The sequence below is a fragment of the Plecotus auritus genome, assembly GCF_963455305.1.
Source record: "Plecotus auritus genome assembly, chromosome: 8".
Classification (NCBI taxonomy): Eukaryota; Metazoa; Chordata; class Mammalia; order Chiroptera; family Vespertilionidae; genus Plecotus; species Plecotus auritus.
The window spans coordinates 83687983-83712613 of NC_137782.1; the positions used below are offsets into that span (position 1 = coordinate 83687983).

General features: G+C 40.2%; 1 protein-coding gene across 1 annotated transcript in view; it reads left to right on the forward strand.

Annotated features, from left to right (window-relative positions):
• XRN2 (5'-3' exoribonuclease 2) overlaps positions 1 to 24631 on the forward strand; it is a 92684-nt gene that overhangs the window by 54563 nt on the left and 13490 nt on the right. The window contains exons 23-27 of the mRNA XM_080685575.1: positions 227 to 306; positions 1508 to 1564; positions 14556 to 14624; positions 14720 to 14851; positions 18371 to 18498. Coding sequence (XP_080541701.1) covers positions 227 to 306; positions 1508 to 1564; positions 14556 to 14624; positions 14720 to 14851; positions 18371 to 18498 — 466 coding nt within the window. The remainder of the gene's footprint in view (positions 1 to 226; positions 307 to 1507; positions 1565 to 14555; positions 14625 to 14719; positions 14852 to 18370; positions 18499 to 24631) is intronic.

The window sequence follows — 24631 nt, forward strand, 5'->3', positions numbered from 1 at the left end:
TGTTGTAACATATGTCACAATTTTACTCCTTTTATGGCCGAATAATATTCATTGTATGTATACACCATGTTCTGCTTATCTATTTATCTGTTGGTGAGAACTTAAGTTGTTTCCATTTTTGGAGTCTTAAGAATAATGCTACTGTGATTGTGGTGTAGAAGTACATGTTTCAATTCATGCTTTTCATTCTTTTGGGGTATATAATCAGGAATGCATTTTTCCACAGCCAGTGGATGTACCACCTGAATTATGTCATGGGATTCAAGGAAAGTTTTCTTTGGATGAAGAAGCCATTCTTCCAGATCAGTAAGCTTTCATTTGTGTATAATTGGTATGACTGGGACAAAGTTTAGTTAGAATTTTTACCTTGTTCCATAAATGTGTTATTTTCTACGAATAGAAAAATGAAACAACACAAAACTTGTTGGACTAAAAAAGACTTGGAGTCAAAGCCCAGCTCTGACTAATAGCTATGCCACTTTGTGCAGGGAGTCCAGGGGGTTCTTCAAACCCTTTCAGGAGAGCCATGAGGTCAAAACTATTTTCACAAAAATACGGAGACATTATGGTGTTATTTACTATTGTCACTCTTTCTCTCTTTAGTGTGCAGTGGAGTTTTCCAGAGGCTACATGTTGTGTGTTATCTTAAGAGATTGAATTAGAAGCATATAAGAGAATCCAGCTATAATAGAGATATTTTTTTAAAATGATCTCATTTATTTTTTATTTGCTTTGAAAAATAGTTGTTTTTCATGAAAAATGTTATTTAACTTAAATGTAATAGGTATATTATTGGTATCTTTAAATTAGTAATTTTTAAGTTTCTTAGTTTTAATTTTTAATAGATAAATATTGACAGATATAACCAACATAAAAACTCGAGGGTCATCAGTTTTTAAGAATATATAGGGGTTCTGGGATCAGAGTTTGAGAACTGCTGCTCAAGGAATAGAATTTGCTGGTCATAGAGTATATGTATCTTCGTTTTTTTCTATATAATATTTGGTGGTCTTTTAAAGTGATTATACTGTTTTATAATCACAAAGGCAATTTGTGAGACATCTTGTTACTCTGTGTTCTTGCAAAATCTTTGGAATTGTTCACAACTTAATTTTTGTCACTCTGATGGATACTTCTTAGAATCTTATTGTGTTTACAGTTGCATTTCTCTGATTATTGAGAATGAAGCCATATATTTGGTTTTCCTCATTTATAAAATACCTGTTCTCTTTTTCTATTTATTTTTCTGTTCCCCAATTTCCCCTTTTAGTTTGTAGATATTCTTTACAAATTCTTATATAAGCCCTTTGCCCATAATTGTTTTCTGTTGATGAGATTACACGCTAGGGAGATAGGTTTCTTTTAAAATATAAATTATTATATTTTAGTTGTTGATGTTTTTTAATGATTTCTCTTTCTTAAAGCCTAACAAACATAGCAACATCGTATTTCCACTTATCTGAAAGGTTCTTTACAAATAGATGCTTCTTCCCTTGTTTCTCCTTAGAGTAGTATGTTCTCCTGTTCCCATGTTACGGGATCTGACACAGAACACTGCAATCAGGTGAGTTTTCCAAAGTTCATGGCATTCTGAACTTGCAAATAAGTTTAAGAAGACTTCCAATTCACAAGGAAATGGCAGCTATTATTCCACCAATGCTTTGAGATTGGAGAAGTCACTGTGTTGCAGACTTTAGAGCAGAGCCTCTTGACTTTAAATTATGTATATTGTTAAGGTTACTGATTTAACAAGCTTGCTTTGCTTCTCTGCTCTCTAGTTTCCCCTGACAACCTCTAATTCTCCCTGGATTAGGAAAGTGGGAGGAGATAGAAAGTAGGAATTTCTAGGAGTAGTTTGCTGTATTACGAGCAAACAGAGATCTGTACACGAGAGGCCCATACTGGTTCACTTTGAAATAACAGACAATTTTAAAAACTATTGTGTAGTTTATTTTGATTAAGATAAGATAGGATGAATTTGTGGTGATTTCAATAAAAATTTATTTTAAACTCTAATTTTTGCTTATTTATAAACTTATTTACACCTTATTTCTTTGGTGACAGGATTTTCTGTGGAGTAAAATAATGTAAAATGTAATATGACTGTTTAGAATAAAGATCTACAAACTTAATGATTTCTGTAATTATTGTATATAATCAATAATCTTGATGGCAGGGTTTATGTTGTCATTTTCTTCAGTCTTTATACAAGAGTAAAGCAAACACATCCTAGCAGTTCAAGGATTTTGTAAAAGCTATTCTTGAATCCTCCTTTCCCACTCATTCTTATTATTTCTCTCAGGAAATATTTTAGATTTCTCATTGTGAAGTATAAGCATGTTTATTTTCCTATCTTTAATGGATTTAGTTAGCATGCTAGAAAGGCTTTTATTTAAAGAAAACCATTGTGAATATGGAAAACCTTCCATATTAGTTAGTTGCTTTAGTTTATCTTTGCACATAATTTGTCCTGACTCTTTGACTTTGGGCTCTTTTGTTAAGAGTAGCCTTTAGAATTGTAAGCCATGTTCCTATGCCCATTACAAGCAGTCTGGCTCCCACAGATCTGGTGTGGACACTATGTATTAACCCTTGGAGTCTCTGGCTTGCCACAGAGCTTCAGGCCAATTAATCCCATCAGTTTTCTCTTTGGATTGTCACGTGTTTGCTTGTGTTCCTCAGTTTCTGTGCATGTTTTCAAGGGCCTTCCTACTTAACTTTCTAATTATTATAGAGAGTATTGCCCAAGGGAAGCATTACAAAATTGACAGATCCTGTAGTGTTGTTTTTTTTTGTATGATGTTGTTGTTGGTTGGTTGTTTTTGATCCCGAAAGAGCCTTTGTTATTATTTGGTGTTCACAAGAGTATTAAATTTATAAAACAAGTTTCAGACCCAGATGTGTTTAGGTGAGTTCTTCCCATCACATTATGTCTTATCTGTAGTGTTGAGAAAGTATATTATAGAGATTATTGAGGTGTCTTAAAAGTCATAGAGGGACCTATAGAGAATACAATTAACTATATATAATCTAGGAGATTTTCTTCCAGTTCTGATTTCATGTACCATTCAACCTATTAGTAGCTTAATTTTGAATAGAACTGGGCTATCTTCCTCCTCCATTGTTATTTGACATAGTTTATTTTTAGAGTAATTCTTTGTAAACTTTAAATGTATAAATCCTGCATATTATTTTAAATTACAGAAAAGTTATTTTCCTGGTGCAATTTTATATTCCTCTGGAGTAGATACACAGATACATGCACACACACCTTTGTTTACCTCAGATTCATGTTCCAAACTAACTTTGTCCTTTGTCCCTCACCAGTTCTCCAGGCTGCTTTGTTCTTTCTGTCCCTAGACATCCTCTTTCCCAGTTGCCCAGGCTTTGGAGCTTCTTATATGCTTTAGCTGCTCATGTTATATTACTCCCTATTTCTGCACCACTATTCTGGAATATTTTTTTCTTTTCACAGTGAGCCTGTTCTGTGCTTCTCTCCTGGATGACTGTAGTGATCTCCCAGCTGGTTTATTTGATTCCACCTTCCTTCACACTGAATCTGTTGGCATTTGAAATAAAGCTTATTTTTCTTAAAGACTACTGCCCTTTAGAAAACTTTGGTTACAATGTAGTGCCGGTAGAATTACACTCTTGCTTTTTCAAGGCCTATCATAATTTGGCAAAGCTATAGTTCTATGCCTGAATCCCCACAGTTCCTCAAGGACACCTCCTTACTCAGGCTGGTCCTTTCAGTATCCCATCGACCTCTGTGCCTTCTCCCATTATTTGAAATGCTCTTTCCTTTGTAGCCTATCCTCCATTACTTTTCTTCTCTTTTAAAGGTAATCTATAATTTATATAATTTTTGTATATTCTTTTCATCAGCAGCATTGTCAGGTCTTAGCATAGTTTTAAACTTAGGTAAAAGTTCAGTTGTTCATAGTCTTGGAACCATTGTTTACCAAAGTCTTCTAAGAGCCCAAAGTATACCAAAGGTTGCAGATTCGATTCCTGGTCAGGGCACACACTTAGGTTGCAGGTTCGATCCCCAGACGGGGTGCGTACAGGAGGCTACTGATTGATGTTTCTCTCTCTTCCTCTCTCTAAAATCAGTGAAAATATATCCTTGGGTAAGGATTAAAAAAATAAAGAAGCCCAAATTTACTTTTTCAGAGGAGTGTTTCTCAAACTTTTTCACCTTTGAATGGATCAGCCAAGGTATAGAATGTTTTATATCTTCGGGGATTTTTTTTTAATGTGAATGTGTGTAAAAATGTTCCTTTTTATTATAACCACTAAAAGCCTGGTGCACGAAATTCGTGCACTTGAGTGGGGGAGGTCCCTCAGCCTGGCCTGCACCCTCTTGCAGTACGGGAGCCCTCGGGGGATGTCAGACTGACAGCTTAGGAGCGGGGCTTAAGCCGGCAGTTGGACATCCTTAGTGCTGTCATGAGGTAGGAGAGGCTCCCGCCACCGCCGCTGTGCTCGCCAGCTGTGAGCCCGGCTTCTGGCTGAGTGGCACTGCCCCTGTGGTCAGTGCGCCTCATAGCAGCCGATGGTTCTACTGTTCGGTCGATTTGCATATTAGCCTTTTATTATGTAGGATTACTGTAGTGATCTTAAGGCTTGTAGTTGGCAAGCAGATAGTTTGAAATCCAAAGCCTGAAAGAAGTAGAGTACATGCAATCAGTAACAGACTTCATGGTTGAAAACATTTGTGGGAGGGTTTAACTTCCACTGCTTATAGTACTTTATAGGACACTGAACTGCTTAACCTCTTCAGGCAGAATGTCAGAAAAGATGTCTTAAGTCCTATATAAACTCTTTAAGTGTTTTAAAATGTCAAGTATCCTATATAATAAAAGGGTTATATGCAAATTGACCCTAACAGCGGGAAGACGGGTTGCTATGATGTGACTTGACCACCAGGGGGCAGACACTCAACGCAGGAGCTGCCCTCTGGTGGTCAGTGCACTCCCACAGGGGGAGCTCCACTCAGCCACACGGGCTGATGGCTGCAAGTGCAGCAGTGGTGGCAGGAGCTGGACTCCCGCGAGTGCACGAATTTTTGTGCACCGGGCCTCTAGTAAGAATCATAAAATTTTCTCTGCAAGAACAGTTTGCATCAGTATGCTGATTTAGCATTAATTAGGGAATGTATCAGGAAAAGGTAGAGGAAAAATTAAACTTGGTATTGAGTTTTCTTTCTTTGTGAAGTGTGCTAGCACTCTCAAACAATAGAATTTTCTAAGGATAATTCTTAAAATGAACTGAATTGGAAGAAGGTGTTGTACATTCTATTCCTTTTCCATTGAGACTTTGCCACAGTACTAGAGTATTTCCTTCTTATAAATAGTTTTAAAGTGCTGCTTGTGGTACAAGTAAAACCACTGTTCAGTTTCCTTACTTTCAACCATACTTAGCTTTTAAATTTATATTTATTTTGTCCTTGCTGTGTTTATGAAGACAGGTGATGAAAATAATAGGTTATCTGCCAGGGAAGGGATCCATTATGCTACTCCTGGGTCAGAGCTGGTCGGTGGATAGAACCTTATGCTGGGTATGTCAGCATTATTCCACCTGGAACAAATGGTTAAAAATACTTCTGTTCAGCAAATTAGATGAAACAATATAAATCAAAGCACAAATCTCTTAGCTCAGTAGCCTATTGAGTCTTTAAGCTGTTAACTCATTTCCTCCCTGACAGTGCTTCTGTCTTATCTTGGTTTTACTGCTTTCCCTCCCCTGATAAACTCTCCATTATTAATCACTTTTGTTTCTGGTGGTGGAAGTTTGTCAAGGCCTGATCTGGATTGTTTCCCCTTTATGATTTCCAGTATTTTTATTTCTGTATTTTATTAAAATTACTTTTATTATTTTTAATCCTCTACCTATAAGAATTTGAATTATATAAATCTGAAAAACTCGGGAATTTCCAAAGTTTGGATGAAATGAAAGTTACTCTCTGGTTTTTGCTTAATGGGTTTCTGCCTTGTGTAACACTTTTACGTTTACGAGGTTTATTCAAGTTGTGGCTTATATTATCACATTGGAAAAGTGCAGTTGAGTTGTGCTCTAGCTTCGTTTGTTATTTATTTTGTTATTTCTAAAAACATAATTCTTAGTACATATTTTTGGAAACAAATGAAAATACTAAAATCTCTTAATAAGTGAAGGGTTAGCTCATTTTAGAAAAGAGTAAGTCTTCAAATTGTTCTCAAAGATCAAATGGAAAAGAATGCTTTACTCCTTGAGATCATTAATAGTATCCATTGTCCCTTCAGTAGGGACCTCCAAGCTTACTTTCACATACTCCTTTTCTGTCTCCTAGTGGTTTGTACCATGTTAAGTATATAGATCACTCTTTTAAGAATTGTGAAAAGAACTAAGGAAGATCTTGGAGATAGTTTTCCTATTAGCTTGGAAATATGTCTCCTTATTGAGCATGAATAATAGTTTTAAAAACAATTTTATTGAGGAATAATTGGCATACAGTAAAGTGCACATATGCATATATTTGCCAGATAAAAGGATCTGTTTTCCCAAGCATTAGTTTCAGCTATCTTATTAAATCTCTTGTTATAACCATTGTCCTTCAGAAGAGATTATCCCTGTGGCCCTGGGATTATCTCTTCTCCCTGATAGCTTATTACTTTAGCTGTCTCCTTCATTTTCTTAGTCTCAGCTCTTTCTGTGCATGACTGCAGATCTTCATCTTGAGCCCTCACCTGAATGTACTCTCTCTCTATTTCATTTCCAGCCCTGCCATTTCTTTCTTTCTTTTTTTTTTTTTAAATATATTTTATTGATTTCTTACAGAGAGGAAGGGAGAGGGATAGAGTTAGAAACATCGATGAGAGAGAACATCGATCAGCTGCCTCCTGCACACCCCCCACTGGGGATGTGCCCGCAACCAAGGTACATGCCCTTGACCGGAATCGAACCCGGAACCCTTCAGTCCGTAGGCCAACGCTCGATCCACTGAGCCAGACTGGTTTCGGCCCTGCATTTCTTTTGCTTGCCCAACATTCCCACCTCAAGCACATGTTGAAGCTCCTTTTGGTTCTTGCCCCCTGCTCTCACACTGCTGCTGGGTGATTCTTTCTGAATTGCATCTTTGATTGCGTTTACTCCCTTACTGACATCTTGAAGTAGCTTCATGTCGTAATCAGAATAAGCCCTTCACAACAACATCCCAGTTCAACCATCCTGTCTTACTGCCCACTTCTTTTTTTTTAGTTGTTTTTTTTTTTAATAAATCTTTATTGTTCAGATTATTACAGGTGTTCCTTTTTTTTTTGCCCCCATAGCTCCCCTCCACCTGATTCCCCACCCCCACCCCATGCCCTTACCCCCCGCCACTGTCTTCATCCATAGGTGTAAGATTTTTGTCCAATCTCTTCCCGTACCCCTCACACACCCTTCCCCCTGAGAATTGTCAGTCCACTCCCTTTCTATGTCCCTGATTCTATTATAGTCACCAGTCCATTCTGTTCTTCAAATTTTTTATTCACTTGATTTTTAGATTCACTTGTTGGTAGATATGTATTTGATGTCATTTTGTTGTTCATACTTTTTATCTTTACCTTTTTCTTCTTCTTCCTCTTCTTAAAGAACACCCTTCAGCATTTCATATAATACTGGTTTGGTGGTGATGAACTCCTTTAGCTTTTTCTTGTCTGTGAAGCTCTTTATCTGACCTTTAACTCTGAATGATAGCTTTGCTGGGTAGAGTAATCTTGGTTGTAGGTTCTTGCTGTTCATCACTTTGAATATTTCTTGCCACTCCCTTCTGGCCTGCATAGTTTCTGCCGAGAAATCAGCTGACAGTCGTATGGGTGCTCCCTTGTAGGTAACTAACCGTTTTTCTCTTGCTGCTTTCAAGATTCTCTCTTTGTCTTTTGCCCTTGGCATTTTAATTATGATGTGTCTTGGCGTGGTCCTCTTTGGATTCCTCTTGTATGGGGTTCTGTGCGCTTCCTGAACTTGTAAGTCTATTTCTTTCACCAGGTAGGGAAAATTTTCTGTCATTATTTCTTCTAATAGGTTTTCAATATTTTGCTCTCTCTCTTCTTCTGGCACCCCAAAAATTCAGATGTTGGTACGCTTAAAGTTGTCCCAGAGGCTCCTTACACTATCTTCATATTTTTGGATTCTTTTTTCTTTTTGTTTTTCTGGTTGGGTGTTTTTTGTTTCCTCATATTTCGGATCTTTGGTTTGATTCTTGGGGTACGTTGATCTACAGTTGAGTTTCTGTATATTCTTCATTTTAGACAGTGTATGCTTAATTTCTGACTGGTCCTTTTCCATTTTTTTGGCATTCTCATTAAGATCCTTAAAGGTCTCACTAAGTTCCTCAGCGGTTTTTAGAAGATTCTTGAGTAACCTTATAAATGTGGTTCTGAACTCTATGTCATCCAGTAGTTTGCTTTCCTCCATTTCTTTCATTCGTGACATGTTTCTTTGTCTCCGCATTTTGCTCCTTCCCTGTGTTGATGGAGTGGCGTGCCCCAGGGCAAGTAAACAATTATTCCTGCACGCAGCCCTGCAAGCAAGCCACCCTCACTTTCCGACCCCATGGCAGACAGTCCAGCTTCTCCCCATAGGAGTTTGGGTCCCCCGCGTCTCCCCAGAAACTGGAGTTCGGAGTAATCAGGAGCTTGTCTCCCTTCAGGTTGAAAAAAACAGCGCTCCCAGTCGCCCACCGCCAGCCCGATTCGCGCGCCCCCGTACCTCAGCTTTTCAGCGCTTGTGCACGTCTCAATGCTCTTTTTTTAAATTTTATTTTAATAAATCTTTATTCAGATTATTACAATTGTTTCTCCTTTTTCCCCCCATAGCTCCCCTCCACCCGGTTCCCACCCCACCTTCTGCCCTTACCTCCCCCCCACTGTCCTCATCCATAGGTGTATGATTTTTGTCCAGTCTCTTCATGAACCCCCCATACCCCTTTCCCCCTGAGAATTATCAGTCCACTCCCTTTCTATGCCCCTGATTGTATTATATTCACCAGATTATTCTGTTCCTCAGGTTTTTAATTCACTTGATTTTTAGGTTCACTTGTTGATAGATATGTATTTGTTGTTCATAATTTTTATCTTTACTTTTTTCTTCTTCCTCTTCTTTAAGAATACCTTTCAGCATTTCATATAATACTTGTTTGGTGGTGATGACTCTTTTAGCTTTTTCTTATCTGTGAAGCTCTTTATCTGCCCTTTAATTCTGAATGATAGCTTTGCTGGGTAGAGTAATCTTGGTTGTAGGTTCTTGCTTTTCATCACATTGAAAATTTCTTGCCACTGCCGTCTGGCCTGCATAGTTTCTGTTGAGAAATCAGCTGACAGTCGTATGGGTGCTCCCTTGTAGGTAACTAACTGTTTTTCTCTTGCTGCTTTTAATATTCTCTCTTTGTCTTTTGCTCTTGGCATTTTAATTATGATGTGTCTTGGTGTGGTCCTCTTTGGATTCCTTTTGTTTGGGGCTCTGTGCACTTCCTGGACTTGTAAATCTATTTCTTTCACCAGGTGGGGGAAGTTTTCGGTCATTATTTCTTCAAATAAGTTTTCAGTATCTTGCTCTCTCTCTTCTTCTGGCACCCCCATAATTCTGATGTTGGTACACTTGAAGTTGTCCCAGAGTCTTCTTACACTATCTTCAACTTTTTGGATTTTTTTTTTTTTTGCTTTTTGCTTTTTGCTTTTTCGGTTGAGTGTTTTTTGCTTCTTTGTATTTCAGTTCTTTGACTTGATTCTTGTGTTCCTCTAGTCTGCTGTTGGGTCTCTGTATAATATTTTTTATTTCAGTCAGTGTATGTTTAATTTCTAGTTGGTCCTTTTTCATATCTTCGAGGGTCTCGTTATATTTATCGGCCTTTTCTAGGATATTCTTGAAAAGCCTTATAACCATTGTTTTGAATTCCATATCCAGTCGTTTGTTTTCCTCCATTTCTTTCGTTTGTGATCTGTTTCTTTGACGCCGCATTTTCATTGCTTCCCTGAGTTGGTAGGGTAGATTTGTGTGCTTGGTTTCCTATATGGCCCAGTGGGTCTGCCTCCCCAGTTAACCTGAGGTGGACACTCTTGGTGCACCCCTTTGTGGACTGTGTGTACAGCCTTGTTGTAATTAAGTCTTGATTGTTGTTGGTATCACTGGGAGGAATTGACCTCCAGGCCAGTTGGCTGTGAGGATCAGCTGTGTCTATGCTGGGAGAAGTTCAGTGCTGGAGACAGCCTTATAGGATTAAACTTGCCAAATTGCAATAGCTTCTGTGCTCAGCTTGGATGGGGTGGAGTCTCAGGGCGGAGCAGACAGTCTTGGATTCCTGTCAGCCTTGCCCTTGCGTGCACGCGCGTGCCTTCAGACCTCTGCCTTCCCCGGCTCCCGAGTCTCCGCCCGAGAGGCCAGATTCCCCCCACAAGAGCGTGGGTCCCCAGGGGCTCGCCTAGAACTGGGGTTCAGTGCAGTCAGAACTGGGGCTCAGTGCAGTCAGGGGCTACTGACTCCCTTCCACTAGGGACTAGGGAAAGCCTGTGGCAACCTCCACAGCCTTTGTGCGCACTGGCACGCGAGCGCCTTCAGACCTCTGCCTTACCCGGCTCCCGAGTCTCCGCCCGAGAGTCCAGATTCCCCCCACAAGAGCGTGGGTCCCCAGGGGCTCGCCTGGAACTGGGGTTCAGTGCAGTCAGAACTGGGGTTCAGTGCGGTCGGGGGCTTTCTTCCCCCTTCCGCCAGAGAAAGTCAGCCAGGCTCTCAGCCGCCCTTCCTCTCTGCGCGCACAAAGACCCTTTGCTGTACCTCCAATTCTCTGTGAGCTTTTCTCTTTCCTTCTAGTTGTAGAATTTTCACTCAGCCAGCTTTCCTGTGGTTCTGGATGGTGTCTGTTCTGTCTTTTAGTTGTAGTTTTGAAATTGTTGTGCGAGGCAGCAGTTTAGGTGCTTACCTATGCCGCCATCTTGGTTTCTCCTCAATGCTCTTTTCTCTTTCCTTCTAGTTGTAGAACTTCCACTTAGCCAGCTTTCCCGTGGTTCTGGGTGATAGACGTTTTGTCTTTTAGTTGTAGTTTTGAAATTGTTGTGCGAGGCAGCAGTTTAGGTGTTTACCTACGCCGCCATCTTGGATCCTCTAACTCTTACTGCCCACTTCTGTTCACATACTTTGGCACTCCAATCCAGCCCTTCACAACTGGGGTCCCTTCTGAGAATTAAGTCTGAGAACTTAAAGCCTCCGTTGCATGTAATGAGTCAGTTTGTGTCCTGTGTCTTTAGAATGATATGAGTTATGTATCTTGGGAAGAATTGAGGCTGTAGTCAATCAAAATCATTTTTGAGGGCTTACTTCTCGCCCAGATCCCTATTAAGAAGGCTGTGCCAATTAAACTGAACTACTCCTTGGTCCTGGGACCCCTTTCAATGTCTTGGTTCCATTATTTCTTCTGCCATCCTATAACCATAACCTTTTTGATGATGATGTTTTCTTTGGTCTCTTTACCCCCTTACACACATGCTTTTATCCCACACTCACAAAGACTTGTGTGTGGGAGATGTGTGCACACACATGCTTTGACTCAGAGCCTATTGTTGCCTTTTTCACTTTATTCCTTATAAAACTAATTAAACATTTCCTATTTATTAGAAGAAGAGGCAAGCTCAATGCGTTTATACCTTCACTCCCACCATGAGATTATGTATGCAAGTGGGCACTGTAAAAGTTGCTTGGGCTGACAAGTCCTGCTGACACAGAGATAACTGCTTTGAGACATTTTAGTTACAAATCTTGCCTTATTACCAATTTTCTCTTTTTTCTTTGTATTTGCTCAGCACTAATGAGACCAAATACTTAACTACTGTTTTCTCTGTCACCCTCTGAAACTTTTAACACTGCCTGTTCTGACATGTGCCCTACCTAAGCCACTTTGCCCAGTAGAAAACATTTGCGATAAAGACAGTTACTAGTGAAAAGTGAGTTGTAAGAGGAACAGATAGAGTAAATGAAGCGCAGTTGTTCTTGAGCTCAAAGCATTTTTATAATAAATGAGACTATTTTTGTGTACTTAAAATATAATTAAATCGTACTGCAAGGAAAGTTTCTCTATAACAGATGGGCCCTAATTATTTATTTTTTAATTTTTTAATACTTTTTAAATTTTTTTAATTTCAGAGTGAAAAAGAGAAGGATAGAAAAATCAGTGATGAGAATCATTGATCGGCTGCCTCCTTCATACCCCCTACTGGGGATCAATCCTCAACCCAGGCATGTGCCCTGACCAGAAATACAACTATGACCTCCTAGTTCACAGGTCGATGCTCAACCACTAAGCCACACTGGCCGGGCGGGTCCTAATAATTTTAAGTGCCAGTATTTGAAGAGAAAAAAAAAAATTAGTTATCTAAAATGTCAACCAGTGCCTAGCTGGTTTGCCTCAGTGGATGGAGCATTGGCCTGTGTACTGAAAGATCCCAGGTTTGATTCCGGCCAAGGACACATGCCTGAATTGCGGGCACGATCCCCTGCGGACTGAAGGGTCCCGGGTTCAATTCCATTCGTGGGCACATGCCCAGGTTGCAGGCTCGATCCTTAGTGGGGGGCATGCAGGAGGCAGCCGATCAGTGATTCTCTCTCTCTCTCCCTCTCCGTTCCTCTCCGAAATCAGTAAAAATATAATATTGTGGACCAGTAGTTTTATTGCTAGCTTTACCCAGTGGCCAGATAAGTTTCTATTGAATAAGTACAAAAAATGTTTTACATAAATGTTAAAGGCACACTTTAAAATTAAATGCCCATTGCATATTGAAATTATTTGTTACATGTTCTTACAAGCTAATATCTTCTTAAAGTTTGATACTTTGTAAAACACTGTGTAATATGAAGCGAGAATTCTTGTGATCCGTCCGCAATGTGTTAAATACATAAAATGTCCACCATTCATCCGCAATGTGTTAAATACATAAAACGTCCACCAGTTCATTAAAACCTTTTAATCATTGGAGGAATTTTGGAAAATATTAAAAAACACAAAGAAAGAAAGGAGATGGTTGATTATACAGAGAATATCACTGGTGACCTTTTGGTAAATATATGTCTAGTCCCTTGTAAATATACTGTATATTTTCCCATGTGATTATTCTATTAGTAAAATGTTTAAAATATCAACTAAGTATTTTTAGGAAGAACCATAGTTTCTATTATTCATGCACTTAAGTTTTACAGTTTTTCCACGATGAATACTAATGTTATGAGCATCCTTAAGTATAAATCAGACACATATCCAGGATCCCAGAGAGGTATTGCTTTGTCAGAAGGACTACTATTGTACTTACCAACCTTTGGATGGACACATATACATACCACCAGAGAGGAAGTTTGACCCAGCTTATTATACTCAAAGTTGGAATGTACAGACTTGTAAAGAAGTCTTTGCATAATTTTCAAATGTGACTGTTTCATTATCAAACACACATTAGTAGAGCAGAATACAGGGTTCAACTGGGAAGTTTGGTGTCACCCCTTCCCTCGCTGTCCCCCCGCTTTACCCACCTCCAGATTATTTGTGTGTATTTTTTTATTTTACAAACTAGAGGCCAGGTGCACAACTTTCATGCACTCAGGGTTGAGGGGCTCAACTCGGCCTGCGCCCTCTCGCAGTCCGGGAGCCCTAGGGCAGTGGTTGGCAAACTCATTAGTCAACAGAGCCAAATATCAACAGTACAACGATTGAAATTTCTTTTGAGAGCCAAACTTTTTAAACTTCTTCTAATGCCATTTCTTCAAAATAGACTCGCCCAGGCCATGGTATTTTGTGGAAGAGCTACACTCAAGGGGCCAAAAAGCCGCATGTGGCTTGTATGCCACGGTTTGCCGAGCACTGCCCTAGGGGGATGACCGACTGACATCCCCCTTGGGGAGCGGGCCTAACCTGGCAGTCGGACACCCTTAGCGCTGCTGTGGGGGTGGGAGAGGCTCCTGCCACCACCGCTGTGCTTGCCAGCTATGAGCCCGGCTCAGGGCTTCTGGGTGAGCATTGCTCCCCCTGTGGGAACGCACTGACCACCAGGGGGCAGCTCCTGAGTTGAGCGTTTGCCCTGTGGTGGTCAGTGCTCATCATAGTGACCATTCATTCCGCCATTTGGTCAATTTGCATATTACCCTTTAATTATATAGGATGTTTCTATTGATGTTCGTATCTTTTTCTATTGCAACAAGACCTGATTTTCCTTAGAATGCTAGAGGGAGAGTCTTTGCCAGGGACTGTACAAAATGGAAGATTTTTGTTGTTGTAAACCTCTTCTACCTGTCTCTAATATCATATTAGAATTTTTTAAGAGTTGAGGCAATGTCTACTAAAGATCTGTAATCACCCACAGTTAGCTAGAATTTCCCACAGAAAGTTACATGAAGGCTAAGAACTAGTGACAGTTTGGTAAGGAAGATATTTATTGACTAAAATAATTTTTGAAGACTTGTGAATTTTAGTTATTTTGTTTAAACATGAGAAGTATCTCAGTTTATATGGTGGTTAAATCAGGCTAATCACTAAATTGTGTATTGTTCTTTTCCAGTATTAATTTTAAAGACCCACAGTTTGCCGAAGATTACATTTTTAAAGCTGTAATGCTTCCGGGAGCAAGGTAACAACAATGCAGTTATAAAATATAAACTATCTAGATTTGTTTTTTTATGAACAGTGTTTATCCCTGTAACTCTTATATTTTCAAATGGTCAGAAAACCAGCACCGGTACTGAAACCTGGTGACTGGGAAAAATCCAGCAATGGGCGGCAGTGGAAGCCCCAGCTTGGCTTTAATCGGGACCGGCGGCCTGTACACCTGGATCAGGCAGCATTCAGGACTTTGGGGTGAGTATTAGGTTTCTGTCATTTGTATATTTTGCTGACCCATCCACAAAGCATTAAGTCAGTATTATGCCACAGATACTTTATGAGACTATTTAATACAACTTTTTTTGCAGATATTTTAATGACTTTTATCCTTTCCTGTTTTTCTTCTGTTTTTAAATTCACTGCTCTTTCTTTAGTTTATGTATTACTTTATGTGTTGTTTGAGAATTCCACTGTTTTCTCTTTTAAAATTTTGCTATTGTTCTGATAGTTATTTGAAGAGAATAAAACATTCTTTTTACTTCTAAGAAAGTTTTAGCTGAATTAATGACAGAATCCCTTTAAAGTGTTAAGCAGTACGTGAGTACACAAAGCCACCAGTTTCCTAGAGTTTTGCTTAACCATTATTTGAACAGCAGTGCCTCATTGTTGCTTGAATTTTCATTTCTTTGTTAGATTGAGTCTCTCTTAACATGTCTACTGGTAATGTATTTCCTCTTCTGTGAATTTCTGATTTTTATACTTTGCCCTTATTAGCTATTTAATTGTCTTTTTCCTAGTTACTGAGGGAACTACATATAGAGAGGGGGACCTTAAAACAATAACAGGTGACAAGCTGGGATAAAAAGAACAGGTTGGGGGAAACATTAATGAGCTATTGTTTATGAATTAATAATGATAACTCTTAAATAGATATTTTCAATTCATTGGAAAACATTACTCCCTTACACACATACTTTTAGACATTAGATCACCATCAGCATGTACTTAATACAATGAATAGTAAGGCACAGTGAATGTGGCATAGTAAGTGGTTAAGAGCATGATTTTAGATCCTAAATGACTGGGTTCAAATGCTTTTTCTACCACTTGATATTTTTGTACAAGTTACTGAACCTTTCTATGCCTTTGTTACCTATATGTAAAATGGGAATAATAATTATACCTACCTTATAAAGTTGTAGTGAGTATTAAATGAGCTAATGTTTAGCAAATGCTTTTAGAATAGATCTCAACACTGGAAATGTTAGCTGTTGTGGTTGATTGTTTTAGAAGCCTTTATTCCTAATAATAGAAAAAATGCAAATTTAAAATAATACTTTTTAAAAAAATATATTTTTTTATTAATTTCAGAGAGGGAGGAAGGGGGAGCGAGAGATAGAAACATCAATGATGAGAGAGAATCATTCATTAGCTGCTTTCTGTACATCCCACACAGTGGATTGAGCCTACAACCCAAGCATGTGCCCTGATCGGGAATCGAGCCATGACCTCCTGGTTCACAGGTTGATGCTCAATCACTGAGCCATGCTGGCTGGGCTAAAGTATTCTTAAGATATCTTTTTGCATTATTTCAACTGTTTTCTAAAGCAACATAGAAGTAACTCTAAATAGAGTACTGAGTTCTGAAGATGCGCTTAACTTAGATACAAGCTTCTAATTCTTGGAATTTATCCTGAGAAAATAATTGTAGAGGATCATAAAGTTACATGCCTAATTACCTCCAGAGCCTTGTTATCTATAATGCTAGTACTAAATGAGAGGAATGGTTTAGTAAAATATGAGACACGAACATTGGAAAGTATTCTATAGATACACACACACACACACACACACACACACACACACACACACACACGAGTAGCCAGATTGTTATGATCTCTGAACGCATAATAATCTGGCCACTTAGTGTATATCCTATATAATAAAAGACTTAATATGCAGATTGTCCCCTCGACTACGAGTTCAACCAGCAGGCAGGCTGGCCAGCCACCCATGTCCCCTCCCCCTCACCAGGTGGGCCAGACCCCAGCCATGCACGAATTTATGCACCGGGCCTCTAGTGTACACACACACACACACACACACACACACACACACACACACTCTAGAGGCCCAGTGCACGAAATTCATGCATGGGGGTATGTGTCCCTCAGCCCAGCCTGTACCCTCTCCAATTTGGGATCCCTCTCACAATCCAGGACTGCTGGCTCCCAACTGCTCGCCTGCCTGCCTTCCTGATTGCCCCTAACCACTTCTGCCTGCCAGCCTGATCATCCCTAACCACTCCCCTGCCAGCCTGATTGATGCCTAACTGCTCCTCTGCCAGCCTGATTGCCCCTAACTGCCCTCCCCTGCTGGCCTGGTCACCCCTTAACTGCCCTCCCCTGCAGGCCTGGTTTCCCCCCCCCCAATTGCCCTCCCCTGCAGGCCTGGTTTCCCCCCTCCCAACTGCCCTCCCCTGCAGGCCTGGTTTCCCCCCCCCCCCAATTGCCCTCCCCTGCAGGCCTGGTTTCCCCCCTCCCAACTGCCCTCCCCTGCAGGCCTGGTTCCCCCCCCCCCCCCAACTGCCCTCCCCTGCAGGCCTGGTTCCCCCCCCCCCAACTGCTCTCCCCTGCAGGCCTGGGTCCCCCCCAACTGCCCTTCCCTGCAAGCTTGATCGCCTCCAACTGCCCTCACTTGCAGGCCTGTTTCCCCCCCCCCCCCAATTGCTCTCCCCTGCTGGCCATATTGTGGCAGCTATCTTGTGTCCACATGGGGGCAGCCGTCTTGTGTGTTGGTCAGTTTGCATATTACTCTTTTATTAGATAGGATAGGACACACACACACACACACACACACTGAGTGGCCAGATTATTATGCATTCAGAGATCATAATCTGGCCACTTAGTGTGTGTGTGTGTGTGTGTATTACAGTTCTAAACACTATGAAAGATAAAGGGAAATGTTTGATATATTAAATTGAAAAAAAAAAGCATGATATAGAGTAAGTAGTGTATACTGTCAGCCCTCTGTATCCACAGGTTTCACATTCACGGATTCAATCAAATTGGGATCAAAAATACTGTGGGGGTTAATCCCCCAAAATTTCCAAAAGCAAAACTTGACTTTGCCCCATGTTAAATACTACACTTGAGTCCATGTTGAATGAAGTGATCATAGGCATACCTTGGTATAGCTTATATGCAAATGCAGGTTATGTACAGATATTACACCATCTATAATAATAAAAGCGTAATATGCTAAGTCAACCGGACATCCTTCCGGTTGACCTTCTGGACGAAGCCAGAGTCCTGGGTGCCAGAGAGAAGCCAGTGCCGGCAGCCGGGGGAATGAAGGCCTACTCTTGCACGAATTTTGTGCATCGGGTCTCTAGCTTTATGTAAGGGACTCCTTGGATTTTGGTATCCCCAAGCAGTCCTAAACCCAATCCCCCAGGTACAAAGAGACAACTGTACACTGATAGAGCACAATTGAAATATAATGCAAAAGAAAGAAGAAATTAATTTTTGCTTACAGTAATTAATAAATGTTTAAATGATTATTTATTAAGAATCTTGGTGGGGCAAATGAACATCTGCTGTCACAATATCAGCTACTATTTTGAACTTCGTTAATCTTTTAAATTTGTGTTATCTTAATCAGATGTTATCGTAAAGAGACGGCAACTTGCACTTGTTAAATTTGTGTCAGCTGTGATGTGGTGGATATCTCTAGATATAATTTTTTATTCTGGTTGGGCGGGTTCTTTTACAGCCATGTTATGCCAAGAGGCTCAGGAACTGGCATTTACAGCAATGCTGCGCCACCACCTGTAACTTTTCAGGGAAACTTATACAGGCCGCTGTTGAGAGGACAAGCCCAGATTCCAAAACTTATGTCAAGTAAGTTTTTACTAGTTGGTTATTTTACATGCTAAATTAAATATTACACAAAGGTTGGTTTCTAATATTCATTACTTGAAAAAAAAAAAGATTCATTGTATCCATGTAGAAATAGTGGATTTAAAAATATACAAAAAACATACAATTTAGAAGAATTATAAGAGAATATTTCATGTAGTCTCCAGATATTTTTACTGTTCATAAATAGTTAATTGAATATATGAGTGAGATTTCTTATTTTTGTGTATAAATCTTCTTTTGAGTGAGCATATGCAAAAAGAGATATGTGGATGCAATGCTGTTTATTAATATAAGTAGTGGGACAAATTATATCACATGCAATAGATATGTAATTAACAACCCCTTAATTGAAAGAAACCAGTGTCCCTTTCTTGAACAAATTGTATCTCAGAACCACCAAGTATGAAGTTAGGCATTGCTTTTGATAGGAATATGCCTTTAATACTGTGGTTCTCAGAAGACTTTGGTTTTTTCCTGACCCCTCATAACTTGTTTCAAGATCAGAAGTGGTTCAGAAATGGTAACCATGAAAATAATTACATGGCGTTTGGATTGCAGTGGACTAGGGACAAAATAGTTAAATGTTAGGCTTCATAAATTTTGCATTAATTTTAAATTGTATCCCCATTTAATGTTAGATTTGAGCTCCTTTGCAGTGCTGTTTTATCAAGAAAGTCTAGGTTGTGTCAAGTTTTCAAAACCACTTTCTTCATGAAGCCCTTTCTCCTGGTTGTCTGCTTGCTACCTAACGAGATATCACCAACCATTGCGCCACACTGGCCGGGCCTAGGTTGCTTTTATAAGTTGGCTATTGTAAACAATGTTACAGTGAACTTAAGAGTGAACTTAGGAGACCCTGCTAGTAGAACCGCTGCTGTAGAGCCTAAGACCATCGGAAAACATAGATATTTACATTACGATTCATTAACAGTAGCAAAATTACAGTTATGAAGTAGCAACGAAAATAATTTTATGGTTGGGGGTCACCACAACATGAGGAACTGTATTAAAGGGTCGCGGAATTAGAAAGGTTGAGAACCACTGCTATAGACTTTAAAATCAATTCCTGGTATTAGTAATGTGTACTGTTCCTCTTTTCTTCTTGAATAGTGTTATGAGGGCCTTTTTAACATTGTTGGTTTCGTGGGTGTTTTTTTTTTTGTTTTTTGTTTTTTTATTGAACTAACTTTTAGCTTTGTGGGCATTCCCCTCCCCCCGATTGTATGTTTGTTTTATATTGATTTCTGCTTTTGTCTTTTGTATTCCCTTCTAGTTTCTTTGGAATTAAATTGCTATTCTTTTTCTGATTTTTGGAGATGCAAACTTACGTAACTTATTTGCAGTCTTTCATATCCTAATATGTAAAAACCCTGGGTCGTAACGACCAGAGGCTGACCAACTGGAAGTCAGTGCTGGCCCTGCCCCCAAGCAAGCGGTAAGGGGCAATCAGGCAGGCAGAGTAATTAGGGGTAATCAGGTAGGCAGACCAGCGGTTAGGGGTGATCAGGTAGGTAGGCGAGTGGTTAGGGGCAGTCAGGTAGGCAGACGGCCCCTCACAGGGCTGGCCCCATCCTCAAGCAAAGAAAGAGGGAGACCCAGGCCAGCCAAGCCATTGCACCCCAGCCTGTCGCCTGCAGAGGGAGGCCACCGGTGGCAGGGGAGGGGGGGGCAGCACTGCACAGATGGCAAGCAGTGGCAGTGGCGGGGGTGGGGCTAGCTGCCTGCAGCCCGGGGAAGGAAAGCCCTGATAGGCCCTGATCTCAGGCCAGGCCTAGGGACCCTACCCAAGGGGTCCCAGATTATGAGAAGGTGCAAGCCGGGCTGAGGGACCCCCTCAAGTGCACAAATTTTTGTGCACCGGCCTTCTAGTCGAATATATATGCACTTGAGTGCTATGAATTTCACGTTAGCTTCATGTCATATATTCCTTTTATTTTGTGTCATATATTCATTGTAATTCAGTTCATAATATTCCTGATTTCCACTTTCAGAATTATATATACACTAGAGGCCTGGCACATGAAATTCATGCACAGGTACAGTCCCTAGGCCTGGCCTGTGATAAGGGCCATCTTCCCTGGTTGCCAGCAGCCAGCCCCCCCCTCCCCCCACTACCTACCCTCTGTTCCCCATTCACCATCAAGCTATCTGAGCCTGCTGTCTGGGGGGAAGGGACTGAGATGTTGGCCATTACCGACTGGCGGGGTGGGGGCCTTGGCCTGGTGCCACCCGTGTCTGCTGCCACCCACTCCCAGTTCCTCATTCGCCATTTGGTGATCAGAGCCTGCCAGCCAGGGGGAGGGACCGAGAGGTTGGCCGTTGCTGTCCCCTGCCGCCACCTAGCCCTGGTTCCCTGTTCCACATTGGGCATTCGGAACCAGCCACTGGGGGAGGGACTGAGAGGTTGGCCAGCAGGCCCTAATCGGGCGATTGGGGCCTGCGGGCTGGGGGCAGCTCCTGTGTTGAGCGTCTGCCCCCTCAGTGTGTTTCATAGTGACCAGTCGTTCCGCCATTCTGTCGATTTCCATATTACCCTTTTATTATATAGGATGGATTATTTAGGAGTATATTGCTTAAATCTTAAACATATATGCTTCTAATATTTTTAACATGTTTTTGTTTGTTTGTTTGTTTTTGGGGGTTTTTTTTACTTAAATGTAAACTATATTTCTACAAATAGTATTGTAGGATGAAAAGTTATGTTGAATTTCTGAACTTTTGGTTAATATCACCACATTAATCTCCAGATAAGAGCATACCCATTTATATTTCCTGTAGCAACAGATGTCAATTTCTAATATGCTAATTCCCACCAATATCTGGTGTTACCAATTTTTAAAAGTTCTTGCTAATTTGATAAGGAAGAATATCTTTGTTTTAAAGTATGATTTTTTAAAATTGCTGCTTTGATCACATTTTTACTAACCAGTTTTCCTTTAGTAAATTGCCTGTTCTTATTAATTTGTGTGCAAGTTTTTCTCTTTATTTGTAGGAGCATTTAAAGTCTCATTTTAAGCAGAAGAGTGCAGTTAAATCTCCTTTCTAGAACCACAGTTCTGTTGGTTACAGAAGATACTTGATGGTGGTTCTAATTAGGGAGATATAATTAATGAAGGTCAGAAGTTGTCTGTGGCAAAGTGGATTCAAAGTGGAGAAGGAACCTGAAGGGTTGGATAATTGAATGTGATAAGTGAGGGAGAGAGAAGTTTCAAATGAGGCTCATGTGTGCACTGTGGATACCTGAGTGACTAATGAGGCCTTTAACAAAATTTGGAAACCCAGGAGGGTGAAGAAATATAAAAAAATATAATGAATTTGGTTTTTGTAAAGGTTGAAGTCATCTGCTAGACGTTAAATATGGGTCCATTACTTGCTCAAGAGAGAAGATGGGTGGGGAGAAAATTGGGAATTATCTGCATATAAACCAGAAATATAAAAGTTCAAGAAAGATGTCTGTCCGGTGTGGCTCAGTAGTTGAGCATCGACCTATGAACCCAGGAGGTCATGGTTTGATTCCTGGTCAAGGCACATGCCCAGGTTGCGGGCTCGATCCTCCTTGTGGGGCGTGCAGGAGGCAGCCAATCAGGGATTCTCTCTCATTGATTTCTCTCCCTTCCTCTCTGAAATCAATAAAAATATATTTTAAAAAGTAGTTCAAGAAAGATTTAGATAGATTAATGAATTTTAATTGCCCTCAGTTATAAGAGAACCTAGAAAAACTTGGGGTTGTGAGGTTGAACTTACTAGAAGGTAATGATGTCATACATATCACAGTTTATTCCCTGATAACCTTTGTAGGAGATGTGTTGGATAAATAATTGGCCTAATCTGGAATGGTCGTTGCTGGATAGTAAATGGTCACTGTTGAATGATATGCCCAGACAAATGGCTGCTATCAAGAAAGGAAATTCATGCCAAAACCGGTTTGGCTCAGTGGATAGAGTGTCGGCCTGCGGACTGAAGGGTCCTGGGTTCGATTCCGGTCAAGGGCACGTACCTTGGTTGTGGGCACATCCCCCGTGGGAGGTGTGCAGGAGGCAGCTGATCGATGTTTCTCTCTCGTCGATGTTTCTAGCTCTCTATCCCTCTTCCTTCCTCTCTGTAAGAAATCAATAAAAATATATTTAAAAAAAAAAAAAAAAGAAAGGAAATTCCATGTTCTGTGATTTCCCCTTCTTCTCCCCCCATACTCTTTGTACATAGTTCAGCATATGATTTGACTTTTGTTTTCTTGACTGTAAGTCTTTTCTGGCATATTTTTTTCATGGTCTCTTGTGACCTCTAGATTTCATATTTATGCAGACAGAACTATCTGTCCTTCAGTCCATCTATCTCTTCATCCATACCTCTCTGTCTTTATCTTATTTTAATTTTATCCCTTATATTTATGATTTGTTGAATATCTGCATATTTTTTAGGGTAGTATTACCATTTTAAAAAGGGCAGTGATTTCAAATATTTTAACCAAGATCTTCTTTTCTTCTCCCTATGAATCCCTGTTTGTCAAGATGCTTACTACCAAAGTGTAGTTAAGCACATTTTAAGTATATTTGTTTTTCCTTCCTGTCCTCATTAGATATCTATATATATAAAAGCCTAATATGCAAAGTGTCCCCTCGGGAGTTCAACTGACTGGGAGTTCGATCACTCGCAGTGACATGCGCTGACCACCAGGGGGCGGTGTGGAACGAAGGAAGGACGCAGCCGGCAGCCTCTAGGGACCCTACCTGTGCACAAATTTTGTGCACTGGGCCTCTAGTGTGTAATAATGTTAATTCTAAACTTTTAAAATGTTGAAAGTTTTCAAATCCCTAATCTTGTCTTCTTGAAAAACCCTAAGCCTCTGAGCCTCCTGATTGAGGAGGTGGTTCTCCTTTGGTCCTTCTGAAATAAAATAACATGAAGAAGCATCTCAGCCAACGAGTGTGTGTGAAACTTGGAGTAGCATATTGTAGTAGGAGTGATTAAGACAACTTATCCTGTGGCTTTCACTCTGTCTCTTAATAGCCTTGTGATCTCAGGCAAGTTTTTGTCTGTAATCCATTTCCTTATTTCTTAAATGATGCAGAAAATACCCATCTCACAGAATATTCACAATAACTGTGTTTACATTATTAAGCACTTGAAGGCAGTACCTGGCACATAATAAGTCCTATGGAAGTATTAAATGATTTTTTTAAAAAGTCTGATTTCTTTTTATATAATTTTGAACTTTAAAATTTGGTCAGAAAGAATTTTAGTGAAATTAACATTTAAACCATTTTATCAATCTTGTAAAATGTTTTTAGTATAGCTATTTATATATATATATATTTTTATTGATTTCAGAGAGGAGGGGAGGAGAGAGAGAGAGAAACATCAATGATTAGAGAGTCATAGATTGGCTGCCTCCTATAGGCTCCCTATTGGAGATCAAGCCCCACCATCTGGGCATGTGCCCTGACTGGGAATTGAACTGTGACCTCCTGGTTCATAGGTCAACTCTCAACCCCTGGGCCAAGCAAGCCGGCTGGGCATTATTTTCTTTATGGGGTGCAAAATTACACCCAAGAAGGGCCATTTGGTCATACTGCCAACTTCTCTTAATTTCAGACTGTAAACTTGGAGTTAGCCCCATTTGAAATGTGATTTTTGATTAGGGTAATCAGTAAACATGGAATTTTTCTGCGAGTGCCACGCTGATTGGGTAAATTGCCACTTGAGTTATTGGCGAAGTCTTGGTTTGTGTGGTCTTAGAAGCTCTAGAGCAGTAGTCGGCAAACTGCGGCTCTTTGGCCCCTTGAGCGTGGCTCTTCCACAAAATACCACGGCCTGGGCGAGTCTATTTTGAAGAAGTGGCGTTAGAAGAAGTTTAAATTTAAAAAATTTGGCTCTCAAAAGATATTTCAATCGTTGTACTGTTGATATTTGGCTCTGTTGACTAATGAGTTTGCCGACCACTGCTCTAGAGAATGGATACGTTTTTAAAGACCAAAGGAAAAATTAACTGTCATTTTTCTTCTCGTCTATACATTTTTTTAATATATATTTTATTGATTTTTTTACAGAGAGGAAGGGAGAGGGAGAGAGAGTTAGAAACATCGATGAGAGAAATATCAATCAGCTGCCTCTT